Source organism: Podarcis erhardii, assembly GCF_964252035.2.
Source record: "Podarcis erhardii genome assembly, chromosome: 5".
NCBI classification, from domain to species: Eukaryota; Metazoa; Chordata; class Lepidosauria; order Squamata; family Lacertidae; genus Podarcis; species Podarcis erhardii.
Genome location: NC_138509.1, coordinates 80,562,376 through 80,577,722, shown reverse-complemented (window position 1 = coordinate 80,577,722; position 15,347 = coordinate 80,562,376). Strand labels below are relative to the sequence as shown.

The 15,347-nt window shown below is 49.5% G+C and overlaps 1 protein-coding gene across 1 annotated transcript in view; it reads left to right on the top strand.

Annotated features, from left to right (window-relative positions):
* The window catches only part of SHOX2 (SHOX homeobox 2), a gene marked incomplete at its 5' end in the record, with an annotated part of 15,939 nt that extends 1,360 nt beyond the window's left edge, over positions 1–14,579 (top strand). The window contains 6 exon segments of the mRNA XM_081863573.1: positions 1,670–1,762; positions 2,024–2,119; positions 2,122–2,231; positions 7,441–7,498; positions 7,798–7,886; positions 13,657–14,579. Of these exon segments, the coding sequence (XP_081719699.1) occupies positions 1,670–1,762; positions 2,024–2,119; positions 2,122–2,231; positions 7,441–7,498; positions 7,798–7,886; positions 13,657–13,950 (740 nt within the window). The 3' untranslated portion in view covers positions 13,951–14,579.
* Between the last annotated feature and the right edge of the window lie 768 nt (positions 14,580–15,347).

Here is a 15,347-nt window from a genome sequence, read left to right as displayed (position 1 = left end):
CCGGGCCTAGTGTCCAAAGCGAAATGTGTGAAACGGTTGGTGCTGCGGAAGGACAGACTGGAAACGAGCAATACTTTAATCATCGGGCACGGCGTTCTGCACAGTATTATCAGGTCGGAAGGTCCCTGCCTCAAGGAGCCTACAATATATATTTCGACAGGCTGAAGGGGAAACCGACGGAGGTTTAGTGGAAGGAAGCAGGAGGGTGATCAAACTTTGCGCACTCTTCTTAGTTCAAAAACAGTTGCTCCGATAACGATACCATTTAGGGAGCTCCTTCTCCACCTCCCTAGTAAATAAAGGCAAGGATGCCTTGACTTCCCCGCAAGCAGGAGGCTTCAAGAAGCCATTGCAGCGGCGGTCGCGCGTCAGATCCCCCATCGACACCTGCTGTGATTTTGAAAAGGTGCCACTTGAAAGGCCACGCGGGTTTCACAGCAGCCAGCGCCAACGTCGAGAAGACGCGGAGCGTAAGGGCGCTGCAGTTGTGTGGGATCTTGCCGGCGCTTTCAATGGGAGGCGTGCCGCGACCGGTGCGAGAGGGAGGAAGGGAGACCTTAAAGTCTTTGGGACTTCGGGGCGTGCGTATCCCGGACTTGTTTCTTGTTGTCCCGAACCGGAATTGGGGAAAAGAGGTCCCTCTCCCTCTCTTCCTCCTGAGAAGACCGTGGAGTTCTCAGGACAGACCTGCTGCCCCTTTCCAGACAGGTGTAGACTACACATTGCTGGGAGCGTCTCTAATAATAATAATAATAATAATAATAATAATAATAATAATAATAATAATAACAACAACAATAATAATAATAATAATAATAACAATAATAAATCGCAGTCAAAGACCAAGCTGACCGCTGTGCAGGAGGAGAGCCAGCTCTTGGGCTGATTTTTAAAGCCTTTCTAGAGACTTAAACTTAACACGCACACAAAAATAAATATATAAATAAATAGGATGGACCTGCGTTCTGCGGTGGCTTTGGGAACTGCTGGCAGAAACCCCGGGCCCACCTCGATCAAACCGCGCAGGTCAGCGCCCTTAGAACTGAAGCACGCGCCCGGGTTTGGACAGGGCAAAACAAAAGTTGAGGAGGACAGGGGCTGGTCCTTTGGAAATAGAGAACTCTGTTCCCAATGACTAGGGTGGGCCTTCCTAGCCTGGAACAAGATCCAGGGGAAAAGCATTCATCTGCGATCCCATAAAAGCACACTTGTAAGACTGCATGCTAAGATTTGTGAATACCCTTTTGAACTCAGTATGGCTTTTAACTTCTGTGTAGAAGTACCTAGGATTGCGCTGTGGGAGCAGCGGTGATATATGTGTGTGTGTGAGAGGGGGGGTTATAATTATAACGCATAAATGTAAGTCCCACTGGATTCAACGAGGCTTACACTTCCTAGGGAGTGCAGCCTCTAAGTTTCTCCTTTGATCGCCCAGGGGACATGCTGCTGCTTTCCTTCTGGTGGCCTGGGATCTGAAGCGAAGCCACGAGCGACCCGGGTCAGGCTGCGCCCTCGGCTGCACAGGCGCCGGTACCAGCTCGCGGGGCTCTGCTTGGGCCCTCCTTGGCTTCAGCCTCGCCACTGGGAAGAGAGGTGACCTTTGAGCGTTTCATTGATCCCTGCCACCGCTGCTCCTCCTCCTCCTCCCCCCCCTTCTGCTTGACTTAAGGTAAAAACACAAGTGGGGGAAGGGCCAGAGCTCAGTGGCAGAGATTCTGCTTTGCATGTAGAAGGTCCCAGGTTCAATCCCCGGCGTCTCCAGGTAGGGTTGGTGAGAGAGATTGGCCGGCCTGAAATCGCAGAGAGCCGCTGCCAGCCAGTGCAGACAATCCTGAACTCTATGGACCAAGGCTCTGATATGGCATAAGGCAGTTTTTGTGTTTGTTGGAAGCCCAGATCAGGCGCTGGCCTCGTGGTCCAGGGATGGTTGGGTAGTTGCTTTTTGGTTTTGTTTTGCTTGTATGTCTCTGGTGGTGTTTTGGTTTTGCCTCTTTATTTTGTTGTGTTGTTGCTCCGTCTCCAGTTTCCCCCGAGCTGAAGGACCGCAAAGAGGATGCCAAAGTGATGGAAGACGAAGGACAGACGAAAATCAAGCAGAGGAGAAGCCGGACCAATTTCACCTGGAGCAGCTGAACGAGCTGGAGAGGCTCTTCGACGAGACGCATTACCCGGACGCTTTCATGAGAGAAGAGCTCAGCCAGAGGTTGGGTTTGTCCGAAGCTCGGGTGCAGGTAAGCATGGAAATCCTTTCGGCTTCTGCTGGGGAGGGGCTCCTCCACGAGGGTCCTGGGAAGGGATCTTCATACGGACTAGCTGCCCCGGGAGCTGGCACGACTCCGGATTCATTCCCACTGCGCTCCGTTCTGAACCAAGAGGCTTAGGATCGCGCGCTGCATTGGCAAGCAAATCACAAGGTGGACTTGCTTCCTCTTTCATGGATGGTTGGTAGCGGTGGGTTCGGATCCGGTGGGTGCCCTTCTTCTGCAAGCCTTTGCTTGTGGGGAGGGGGAGAATAGTATGGCGCTAGGAGTGGAAGGGGGCATCCACCAAAAGGTTGTTCCTGGTCCTGAGTAGACAAGAGTGGCGAATCTGGAGTACAGCAGACCTTGTGTTGTAGTATCTGCGCGCTTTCGGCCTCATCCTAAATATACACCTATGAGTTGGGAGGAAATGTCATTTCCTGGTGCGTTTTGGGGCTACAAGGGGCTGTTTCCATCTTCATAGATGAATTTTGCTTCCATAGTTCCGCCCACATCGAGATGTGCTGACCTCTCTTGTGTCTCATTTCTTCCGATCCTCCGCTTGCTATCTTTAGAGCCATCCAGGTCTATGGTATTTTACAGTATCTTTTTTTTAAAAAGCAAAGGTCTCTGCCGGAAAGAGCTTACAATCTAAAGCTGAATCAGTAACTAGTGAGAAAAAATTGAGCCAATTGAGGAAAGTGAGCAGTGCTCAAAGTAGGTGTGTAAGTGTGGTTGGTAGTGTGGTTAAGTGCGGTTTCTAAGACTTCGGATAGCTAAGCTTTCCGTATGGGAAAAATACCGAGTCGATGGGTATTATATTCTCCTTCTGCCTTTAAACATTGATCCTACCTCAGTTCCTTTTCTTTCTTTCTTTTTTAAAGTAGAAGGCGGATGTATGAATTAACTTTATAGAAGGGCTGACTAATAAACGAAATTGGGAGTTGCTAAAGTGTACACAGTTACAGTCCATTTACTTTTTTTAAAAGGGGAAGTAATTAAAAAAATCCCCCAGGGACTCAGAAAAGGAACAGATACAGGCAGCGCGGGGCTTGGCTAATGCAGCCGGATTTCAAAGAGCTGTTTGGAGACCATCTTCCCCTTACACTGTCCAGAGATTGCTGGGGATCTTTGTCAAGCTGCCCCCGTCCCCCACCCCCAGAGAGGAAAAAAGAGGCTCTGGTCCAGAAAAGGCAGGACTTGGGTCCAGAGGTAGAAGCGCGTCTCCAGCCAGAGGCCCGGAGACCCTTGTCCACCGGGAGCGAAGGCGACTCGTCATTCCAGCGCCGTTTCCGCAGAAAACTGGGCCGCCTTTGTGGGAACACATGGAGAGCACTTCCAGGCCCCCCGAACATCTGCAGCCGTGAGGCTAAGCAGCGACTCCTGGCTTGTAACAGATACCTTCTCTCTCCCGCCCCCCCTTCCTTCCATCTTTGTTGCTCGTAGGCTCTGCCATCTGCACCAAAACGGCTCTTCGGCTCTTAAAGGCTTTTTCTCTGCATCTTGTAATCGGATAAAGGCAGACACTGAACAGCCACGTTGTAGCAAAGAGGTGTGTGTGTGTGCGTGCGTGTAAAAGGGTTTGTGTGAGAGACAGTGTTGGGGGAGAGCAGAATTTTTGAAAGACATCGCAGCTTAAAGAAAAAGATTCTTCCTTCTTTTTTTTCTGCCTCTGATTTTATAAACACACACACACCACGCAATGGAGTGTGGCTATATGTCCATATCTATATTATATATAGATTTCTATGTAGGCGGCGATACCTACGGAGGGAGATTTGCCTGACTCAACAAAAGAATAACCAGTGCCCACCATAATCCATACAGAATAACTTTCAGAGATTTGCATAAATTAAGGCCTCCTTCCTTTTAAATGGCCCCAGAAAACGCTTCGCTGTGATTTTGTTTCAAACTTTGCTTCCCAGCTCCCATTGGCAGATGGTGCGAAGGCGAGCCTGGAAGGCGGCAGGGGTATGCGCTGGAAGCTGAAATGAACGCCCCCCCCCTTCATTCTTCCCTAGCCATCTTTACTCGGAAGTAGACACCGTGGGCTTACTTTCGAGTAAGCACGCTCAGGCGCGCAGTCTAACGGCGCGCTTTTCAAAGGTGTGTTGCTTTGTGAAAATGCACAGGATCGGACTGCGCGGTCGCGATCTCGTGCAAGTTCGTGTTGACCGGCTCCCAGGTCAGCGAGCGCGCAGCCCGATCTTGTTGCCTGGAAGAGGGACCGACTCTGCTCAGTGGGGCCTTCTGCTCGGAAAGCGCAACCAGGATGGCGACCTCCGGCTGTCATAATTTTCAGGATCGGTTGGCATATCTTGCTTCCTTGGAAGGAAGCGCCATCGAAAGAAACGTCACACTGCGTGTGTCAGACTCCTGGGATGTTCGTTTGAATGTGGAAACGGACAGGATTCGTGCCTGCAGATGTTGACAGTTTAAAGAATAAGATCCCAATCAGTCTTCAGGTCCCTCGTTGCCCCTCCTCTCCTCCCCCGCCTTTAAAAGGGTCTTGAGGGAAGAAGGATCACATGATAGTGAGGACCTTTGAGATGGAAAACAGATCTCTCTCCCCAGCGCTTTCCCCCAATATATAAATCTGGGCTCAAGATTTTACAGCACTTTTAAGTTCCATTGATTTCAGTGGCAGAAATGTGAAACACACTCCCTCTGAAATGAATGGGGCTGAAATAAGTGCCCGATCCTCTCTCCCTCCCCGGTTTACTCGGAGGCCAGTCCTTCTGAGTTCAATGGGACTTACTCCCTAGCAAGCAAACCTTATTGAACTCAATGGGGCTTATATCTGCGTGGAAACGCATAGGGTCCGGCTGCCCAAGCACACCTGCCTGGCCCCAAGGCTGTAGGTACACCTCATTTTCTCTCTCTCTCAGGTTTTCAAACTTTTCCCCATTTCCAACTGCCAAAGTTATCTCCTTGCCTGGAGTGAAGCTCCCCCCCCCCATCTCTTCCGATGGCAGCAAATTAGATTATCATAATAATGAGACAATTATTCCGCTTCTGTGTTACACTCCACTGCACAGAGGAACAGAGAATTTTCCAACTTCTTTGTAGTGAAGCTTTTATGACAGTAATTACCCCCCAAAAGTGAGTCATTAAACGCTTTGGTGTTTCGTTTTTCTTGAAGATAAAGCTAATTAATATTACAGGCTTTTAATGAGCGCATTCTTCTCGGGTCTTATTGCGCAAACATCTAAACCCCTTTATCACTAGTTTTTTTTTGTGGTGTGTGTGTGTGTGTGTGTGTTTTAGCATTAGATAGCACGGCGAGATGGAGCGGAGGGAGGAGGCCTGGTGGGGATTCGGCTGGCGAAAGATGAAACGGGCCCGGATAAAGTAATTGAGCAAGAACCAGAACAGGCGGCAACTGTCCATATCCTAGAACTGCGCTCTTTTAAGTTCCGATTCTAAAGCGGGCAGGGAGGGAGCGACGCTCAGGCAAAGTTTAGGCGTTCGTCAGCTTCACCCCAGGCCCATCCTAGGCGCCTTCCTTGCCTTTCCAATGCTGGTGGTGCAATCTACTCCCGAGGGCCGGAGGGAAATGCAACTGGCCCCCGGCACTGTAATATTTCCCATTCGTTTTAGCAAAACGACTCCTAAGTAAACTCTCCCCTCCCTGAAACGCAGTTTGGAATGATAATTAGCAACAAAACGGCCCTTCTATCCTAACCCAACGGGAACTAGCCAAATTTCGCCCATCTAACTCCCCTGCTTAACGGGAGCGATCATATTCTTGTCTACTCAGAAGTAAGTCCTATTGTGAGTTCAGTGGGGTTTGCTTCCATGTCGGTGTGTATAGGATTTTAGCTCTTAACTGAAGATTAAATGTAAGGGCTGTGTCTCACTTTTACTCGGAAAGGGAGTGAGCTGAACTGATTTTACTCATAACTCTTTCCAAGTAAGGCTGCACCTTGCACTCTGAGCACACCAGCTTGGATAAACTTCTATTGAAACGTGGGTCTTGCTCCGGAGTAAATATGCAAAGTTTTCAGAAGCATCTTTCTTTAGGATTCAAGCCTAAAGTAGTAACTGTGAAAGAGGAAAAGGAGACTGATACAATGATGTTTTGGATCGGAACTGAGGCGGGGGGAGAGAGAGAAGGTAAGGGAAATCAGAGAACTAGGTTGGCATTGCATGTGAATATGCACAGTTACGGATTCAGTTACTGGCTTGCGTAATTATGTGTGTGTTGAAGTTCTAGGGGACTACTTCTATATGAGCTAAATAATTGAAATGTGGAGCACGTGTACTCCAAGGAAGTTGATTACTGTATATATCTGAAAACGAGACCCCCTCCCAAAACAGAGGAGACTCCATGTTGCAGCTCAAAATGGTCACTCTCAAACTATTCGAGAATTTGAAACTTGCAACACAAGTCATCCCAATTTCTAGACTCCTCTGAACGCGAAACCCTTTGCTTTTTTCTCTTTAGAAAGTCGAAGCAAGACTTAGTCACCTCCCAACAGTTTATGTGACGCGCAGATGGCTGAAATCTGGCACGCACATAATCCAAAACTCTCTGGAGTGCAACATTTCGAAAGGGATACATTTGCTTCTCCCTAGAAACGGGGAGGGAGGGGGCTTGTTGATCCCCAAATCGTTAAGAAACTTCAAGAAAACTGAAATCTGGTTATGTGGTTTACTAAACTTTCTGGATTACTATGTAAATTTTTTTTAAAAAAAGAAAGAAAGAAAAAAGGATATGTTTGTACCTAACAGTGTAATCCTATTCATGGCTACCCAGAAGCCAATCCTACTTGGTTTCATGAGACTTTTCCCCAGGTAAGTGTGCGTAAGGTTGTCTCCTAAGTGTCCAATTTATTGGCGCGTTCAGAGGCAAACCAAAGTGGTCTCGCTTGCCGCTTTAATAGTAATACAGAAGAAAGAATTTCAGCGCCTGTGGCTTGTCATGCAACTATTAAAGGTGCATGCAAGACCCCCCCTCCTCCTTCCCCTCTGGACACCCTGGTCAAAACGGTGGGCCTAGATTATTTTAGGTCGCACGTGCAGTGCGGAGTTTCCAATAAAATTTGGATTAGGGAGAGGAAGGCTCCCAGTAGGAGCCAGGAAGATAACGCTGCTGGGGTCATTGACTGTTTTTAAGCATGGCCAGAGAAATCACGGTGTGTAGATAAATAGATAGATGCGGCTTTGTATTGAGCTCGCCTTCTTCCTGTCTGCGCAGGTATGGTTTCAGAACAGAAGAGCTAAATGCAGAAAGCAAGAAAACCAACTCCACAAAGGTAGGTGAATTTTATCAGCGGCGCGCGTAAACGGGTTCAAACGTTTCTGGCCCAGGGAACACAACCTTCCCCTTTAAATTCTAGGCTCTTGGGGGCCTCCTGTTGCTTCTCCCCCAAACTTCCATGCTCTTCCTTGCCTAAGGCTGCACACTTACCTGGAAATAAGCCCCAATGGGCACAATACGCGCTGCCAACGCGCAAAGAGCCAAGGGAGCATTCCCAGCGAAGTGAAATAAAAATTAGATGTCCTGTGCCTTTTTAGCTCAGTTTCTGACCGATCCTTGCCTCTGTTCTTGCAGGAGTCCTCATAGGAGCAGCCAGCCAGTTTGAAGCGTGCCGGGTTGCCCCCTACGTGAACGTGGGCGCTTTGAGGATGCCTTTCCAGCAGGCAAGTACAAAGGGAGAATCCCGTGGGCGTCAGCCCCACAACGGTAGGAAGGGCCACAGGATGGCCTTCCCGCAGGTGCCCCTTTATCCCTCTCTCTCTCTCTGGCTGGTCAATCATATGCGCAAAAGGAATGTTTAAAAGTTTCCCTCCTGCGCGCGGGGGTGGGGGGAGATTGGACGCGTGTGTGTTTTGTCTGGGCACTGAACACACCGATCCTGAGTGCATGTGCCGTGCAGTCCGACCCGGTCTCTGTGTGCTTTATTGGAAACAAGCTCCCGTTGAGCTCAGTGGGACTTGGCCAGCGCGTATTAAAGGCGCGCAGGGCGGCTGCTGCTGCAGCATTCTGCCGTTCGGCGCTGCAGATTTAAATGGTGGTACTGGTTTAAAGGGGAATTAAGTCTCATTGATCTCGAGGGAGCTTACTTCCTAGGAAGAGTGTTTAGGATCCGGAAAGCCCGAAATGTGCTGAGGCGGCATTTGTGCGTACCAGGGATCGGGAAGTGAATCTGGGTTTCCCATTAGATGCTCAGCTGATCTCGTTCATGCTTAGTATTTGGAAACGCCGTGGGGTTTCCTCTCTCTGGAAAGTGGCACGCAGGAAGTTATACAGTACCGAGTCAGATCATGAGTCCAGCTGGTTCAGGATTGTCTAAAACTGACTGGAAGTGACACAGAGATGGGTGTTCCCAGCAATACCTGGAGTTGGCAGGGATTGAAACTGGGAGCTTTGGCATGAAAAGCACGTGCTCCACCACGGGGCTGTGGCAGAGGACCACAGCTTTAAGGGCTCATTTAAGCCAGCGTTCTCTCTCAACTCCTGTGCATATTTACTCAGAACTTAAGGTGTTTAATGTGGCTTATTGCCTAGTAAATTCACTTAGGGTGGCAGCCTCAGTGAGCCTGCCCAGCTCTCTGTAGGCCCCTGTGAATTCCTGAGCTTCCACCCAAACGAGAGGAATTGATTTTGATGGGTTTATCAATGCAAAAATACATAGGTGTGCATGACTATACGGTGTGTGTATTTATTTAATTCTACTAATACGATTAGTAGGGAGGTGGTCAGTTGTAGTGGTTTTCTGAAAACAAAACAAAAACCTCCAAGTTTTATGCGGCTTTATGAACTAGCAGGCATGTAGTCTGGATTAATTTTAACAGGAGAGCCTCAGTCCTACAGATACCACTTTTATTTCCCCTTTTTAGAGCAGTGTCTATCTTTAGCAACCTACATTGGTAATGAAAAGCAAACCTTACAAGCCTGATGGTAAGGTACCTTTGGCACAGTCAAGTCCTCTTCAAAGCTTGTTATCCTCCTAACATTTTTGGCCTTAAACTCCCACCAGGCCCAGCCAGTGTTGCCAACAGCCTCACATGATGGGAACTGTAGTCCACTCTGGCATAACTTCCATGGGCATAAACATTCCTAACCCAGCCCCTGAATTAAGGTAATTACTTGGAAGTGATCTTCAGCTGATTTCAACAGAGCTTCTAAGTAATCTAATTAAGAATAAGTATGTTGGACCTCAAAACTCAGTGGGTTCTTCTTCCATAGCTTTCGTAGATTGTCTTCTGTCCTAGAGAAGTTGCACATTTCAGGCTTATTGACCTCAGTGGTCAATCTTCTAATGGCAATGATATTGGTGTGCTCTAAATTGAAACTGCTCATCATTTGGTTGTAGACAAACAGCTGTCTCTTAAGCACTGGTCCTAGGCACATGAAACTCAGTGGGGCTACCCTCTGACTAAACGTGCCTGGGTCTGGGCTGCATGAGCCATGTGTAGGGTGAGAGACTCTTTCTTGTGAAATGAGGGTAAGGAGGGGAGAGAGAAGACTCTGCCGGTCGTCTGCATCCATAATAAATAAAAGCAGTGGCAACCATAGTTGTCTCAAACTGTGGCTGGTGCTAGGGTTGATAAGGTGTGGGTAATAACACCATAAAGGTCATATGGGAGATGACGGAGAACACAGCCAGATGTGTACAGTCATTAGAGAGCTGAGAGGAAAGGAACAAGATAAAGGAGGGCCCTCTGCACTGTCTTGATGCAATCAAGGCTGCAGTCTTGAAGTTCAGTGGCATTTAAGCAAACTGAATGGGTGCAGGGTTGTAGCCAAGGGCAGGTTAGCATCCACAGCGAATGCCTGTTTCTCCTTTTGCTCTGGTTTTGGGTTTTTTTTTAATTAAATGGACCTTAGGGCAGGGTAATTACTTCACCTGTCTTCAGATGGTGCGGACAGATGAGCAAGCAAAAGTGTTTAGAAAAAAAATGGTCAAAGCAGATGAGTGGACAAGCAAACTGGAAAAAAGGGCAATCAAGCCCATTCATTGGAAAGCAGGAGTCTGTGTTAAGTGTAGAGGGAGGAGAGAAAGAGAAGTGCAGCCAATTAGTCTCTATTTTGCTTATGGTTGGTCAACTAGCATGCAAAAACAGGTGGCAGTAACCACAAGCAGAAAACCAGAAGCAGTCGACACATGAGGGTACCTCTCAGCCATAGCCAAAGAAGCACTACTTATGAGTAGAGCCTGCAATAAGGTACACATGCTGCTGGCAGAAGGCACACGAAACTGACAAGTTAATCAATGTAGGACATGGCCCAACTAGTCAGAATGTTCAGGGAGATTAGGAAGGAGCACCCATCCACAGATCAGTGCATACTTACTGCATTTCACCAGGCTGTCCAGGAGAAGTAGCTTGCATATTTAACCAAATCACCAATTGGATTGGTCTGCTGTCTAGCCAACCAGAGAGGCTTAGTTTGCCAGAGGAACCGTGCTAGGCAGGGACGGGGAACTTGTGGTCCTCCAGCAGTTGTTGGACTTCAGCTCCCATCAGTCTCAGCCAGTGGAGTAAACTCAGAAGAAAGGCAACCAGGGATATGCATGCCAACGGTCAGAAGTGATGGGAGTTGTAGTCTGTCAGGCCGCAGGTTCCCATCCCCGGGCTGGAGGATTATGCTTGCATGAAAGTAACATAATGTGACCTGGAAGTCTTTTGCGCAATCCCTAAAATATGGCAGTGAGGGGTAACACTCTGCACATTTATAGGATGAATATTATCACTTGGCTCAGGGCTCAATGAGTCAAGGCTTAGACCTGTTCTAATACAGACCCTGCGACTGTGCTCAGAAGCCGTTTCCCCCCACTACTTGGGAACTACAGAAAGACCTCACATGCCTGGGATTAAGCCAGAGGTTTTCAACCTTTTTGAGACCATGGTTCCCTTAACCAACCACATTCTTTTTGCGGCCCCCCTGTGAGGCTCAGGAGCCCAGTTATGCCACCCCTTGCCTGCAGAGCTGGCAACCTCTCACCCTTTTTCAAACACCCTCCCTTGTGGAGTGCTCTCTCAACCTTCTCTCCCCTCTTCTTGGGGGTCCTCCGGGCAGCCGCTGCTGACACCCCAGTCTCTGAACTCACCCCAAAGAGAGGTGCCTCTTCACGCTGCCCCATGGGGGCCTGGGAAGATGATGCTCCCAGCCTTAGTGGCCCAACGGAGACTGGCCAAAGGTGAATGTGAGGTCAGCACCTTACCTTGGGAGGCAGCAGCAGCACCTGTGGGTGCTTCTGGGCCTGCTTGGTGGAAAGGCGCCCCTTCAGCACTGCGCACTCAGCTCCCAGGCAGGTCTTGCACACAGCAAGCACAAGAAAGGCCAACCTGGCCTCCCACTTGTCTGTCCATCGCCAGCCGCAAGGGCTGGTGGACTGGCTGGCTGGCTGGGCTTCCTCGCCCGCTTGCTTGCTTACTCCAAGGCTGCCTCAGCTTCTGGCAACCAGCACTCCCTGGCCAGCCCCAGAGGCACCATTCGCCTGGGGAGCTTGTAGCCAGGGCGCTGCAACAAACAGCTGTGCAAGCCTTTGGGAGGCAGAGATGCGAGAGGGCATCAGAGTATAGGGGAAGGAAATAGGGATGGAGGCCAGTGTTGCCTGCGGCACCCCTGACCATCATGCAAGGCACCCCAGGGTGTCATGGTTGAAAACCACTGGATTAAGCAATATAGGTGTGGCTTTTTCAGGAAATAGCCTGTCTTAAATAAGCACTCAAGGACCTGGGGAAAAAAAAATCACAAATTGTGGTCTGGCTATAGGTAAAGGTAAAGGGACCCCTGACCATTAGGTCCAGTCGTGGCCAACTCTGGGGTTGCGGTGCTCATCTCACTTTATTGGCCGAGGGAGCCAGCGTACAACTTCCGGGTCATGTGGCCAGCATGACTAAGCCGCTTCTGGCAAACCAGAGCAGCGCACGGAAACACAGTTTACCTTCCCACCAGAGCAGTACCTATTTATCTACTTGAACTTTGACGTGCTTTTGAACTGCTACGTTGGCAGGAGCAGGGTCCGAACAACGGGAGCTCACCCCGTCATGGGGATTCGAACTGCCGACCTTCTGATCAGCAAGTCCTAGGCTCTGTGGCTATGCTGTGCTCTAATTCTAAAGCTGTGAGGGACTGGCTAAGGGCCAGTCCTAAGGGTCCTAAGGAAAGGCATTCTGCACATGCTCAGGGACTTTTGTTTTGACAGAGGCCAGATTTTTCAGGACTGTGATAGAAGTTCTGAAGCTGAGCTGTATACCTCAAATGCCGTTAACTGGTTATTGCTTTCGTGAATATGCTGACTTGGTTGTTTCAGTGCCAGCAATTTGGTTTTGGTTAGTTTTCTCCTCATTCATTCATTCATTTATTTGTTTGGAAACTGTCTGGTAGCTGGGGTGGTTGCCTTGCATAGAGAAGGGCCCGGGTTCAGTCCCCAGTATCTCCAGGTAGGGATTGGGAGAAACCCAGGCCTGGAGTCCCAGAGTGCTGTAAGGGTAGCCATCTATACAGAGATGGATTGGACCCATGGTCTGACTCGGTACAAGGCAGCTTCCTGTGGTGTTGTGCAAATGTAAGGCTTCGGTGCTAACGGATTAAATTCCATTGAACTTTGCTGCTGGTTTTCTTCCCAGTAAGCATGCTGCACAAATCACAGAGTGATAGAATGGTAGCATTGGAAGGGACCGGGAGGGTCATCTAGCCCAACCCTCTAGCATGCAGGAATCTTTTGCCCAATGTGGGGCTCAAACCCACAACCCAGAGATTAAGTGTCTCATCAACCCAAAATAAATCCACACTGCAATCCTAGTTACATTTTGCTCAGTGAAAGTCCCACTCTTCCCAGTGGGCCTTACTAGCAGGCACAATGGGTTGTAACCCTCAGTCCAGCTGCAATCAGGCTTGTGCGCACGAACCCTTCTCTCGTTTTTAAAGGCAGGTACTAAAACAAAAACACAGAGCCTAATCCTAAGCATCCTCAGTGCTCCATTTATGAAGAGCAACATCCTATGTCCTCTTAATATGTGGTGGGTTTTTGTGGGGAGGCTGGTTATTGGGTTGTTGTTATTTTGATTACATATTTTGCACTTTCATAATTTGATTTTGTGAAGTGCCCTGAGACCTCCGGGCAGTCTAGGGCAGTTATATAAATTCAACAAATAAAACAGAACAAAATGAGGGGAAAGGTAGCAAAGGGGGATCGATGCGAAGGATCTCCTTCCTCAGTTAGTCAAAACACGCACCCCTTTAGTCTCTTCCCCACCCCGCTAAAAACAAGAAGTAGCTAAAGGTGGCACTGAAAGTGTATTGAGAAGTCAAGTCTCCTTGAGTTCCGCCGGCCTTTCCCCCTGCCAAGTGGGCTGAGGCGGCTTGGAGCCCTGGAGGCTGCGGGGAGGGTTTGAGATGGCGGTCGTCCTAACACTCTTGTCTCCCCCCTCCCCTTTCCCCTCTCGTTGCCCCTTTCAGGACAGTCATTGCAACGTGACGCCCTTGTCCTTTCAGGTGCAGGCGCAGCTGCAGCTCGACAGCGCCGTGGCGCATGCGCACCACCACCTCCACCCGCACCTGGCCGCGCACGCGCCCTACATGATGTTCCCGGCGCCGCCTTTCGGGCTCCCTCTGGCCACGCTGGCCGCCGAGTCCGCCTCGGCCGCTTCGGTGGTGGCGGCGGCCGCGGCGGCCAAGACCACCAGCAAGAACTCCAGCATCGCGGACCTCAGACTCAAAGCCAAAAAGCACGCGGCCGCCCTGGGCCTGTGACTCTTCCTGCAGCCTCAGCCGCCGCCGCCGCCGGGGCACGTTGCAATCCCAGCGCGCGCGTGCGCAGAAGACGGCCCGCCTCTTCCTCCTCCCTCCGCGGCCAGCTCTCCTCTACTGAGGCCGACACGGAGCCGGAGGAAGGGCTTTTCCACCGCCGCCGCCGCCGCCACTCCCCACTTTCTGTCTTGGTCCTGCGCGACTTAAAATGTGAAAGACGAAAGAAGCACGAGGCGTTCCCCGGAGCGAAACAACTCTCTCTATATTATAGACCCAAGGCGATGAACAAATAAAAGGAACAATGTGGGTGTTTTTTTCCCGTTTTAAATGGAGGGAGGGGAAGAGCTCCCTTCTACTACTGCTAATAATATAATAAGAAAACTAAGGAGGAGAAGAAAACGTAGAGCTTGCTCAGAAACTGGCGGAAAGAGATATACTTATTTAAAAGAATTAGATGAAATAGACGCGCAGCTGGGAAGTTCACAGGTTTTGAAACTGACCTTTTTCTGCGAAGATCACTTTAATACGAGAAATTTGATAAGAGAGGCGGGCCTCCTTCCACGTTGCATCAGATACTTGAGTTTTAACAGCCACAGTCTGGAAACGGAGATGAGAAGGAAAGAAGAATTTAAAAATTGGGGGTAGGGGCGGGGGGGGGGGCGGTGGATTTTTTTATATATACAAAAAATGTGTGTGCGTGTGTGTGAACGAGAGACAGACAGACGGTTATTTCTCTGCCAATTTCTAATGGGAAAAGTTGAGTGACCGGGACTCTTCTTCTACTCGTGGAGTTCCGGGTCTGCATGCATTTGTTTGCTTTTATTTTTATTTGTTCTTGGCGTCCCTTCGGATCATTTGCACTTCACCTCGACCAGAACCACCACCACAAAAAACAAACCGACAAACAACCACACAAAACGAAGCCAAGTCTCTGGATCCCCCAAGAGAGAGATTTTAACCCAAGGCCCCGATCCGGAGAAACCAGCCTTTCTGACCTTATGCATAGCCTAAGCTCCTTGAAATCACTGCGGGGACAGGATTGTAGCCTCAAGTAAGCACTGAAGCTTACACTCCACTCTGCAAGGGAAGATAAAACTCCCACTGAGCACAAGGGCTTACTTTCGAGTAAGCAGGCGCCCTATGACGCGCAGATTTTGGATTTTTCTCACCTCTCCAAAAGGTCCCCCCCCCCCAAAAAAAACCCCCAACCCCCTTTTGGGGCTCAGCAGTCGAGCCCGATGAGGTCTGGAGATTTCGAAAGTTTGGTGATGGCATTTTGGTTGGTCTTCATCACAAAAAAAGCTATTACCATCCTGGTAGAATTTTGAATGCCTTCCACACTTAATGGACCATCTCAGCTGCTTCTCTTTTCCAAGCCGAGCAGAGGAGACTCCACCTCG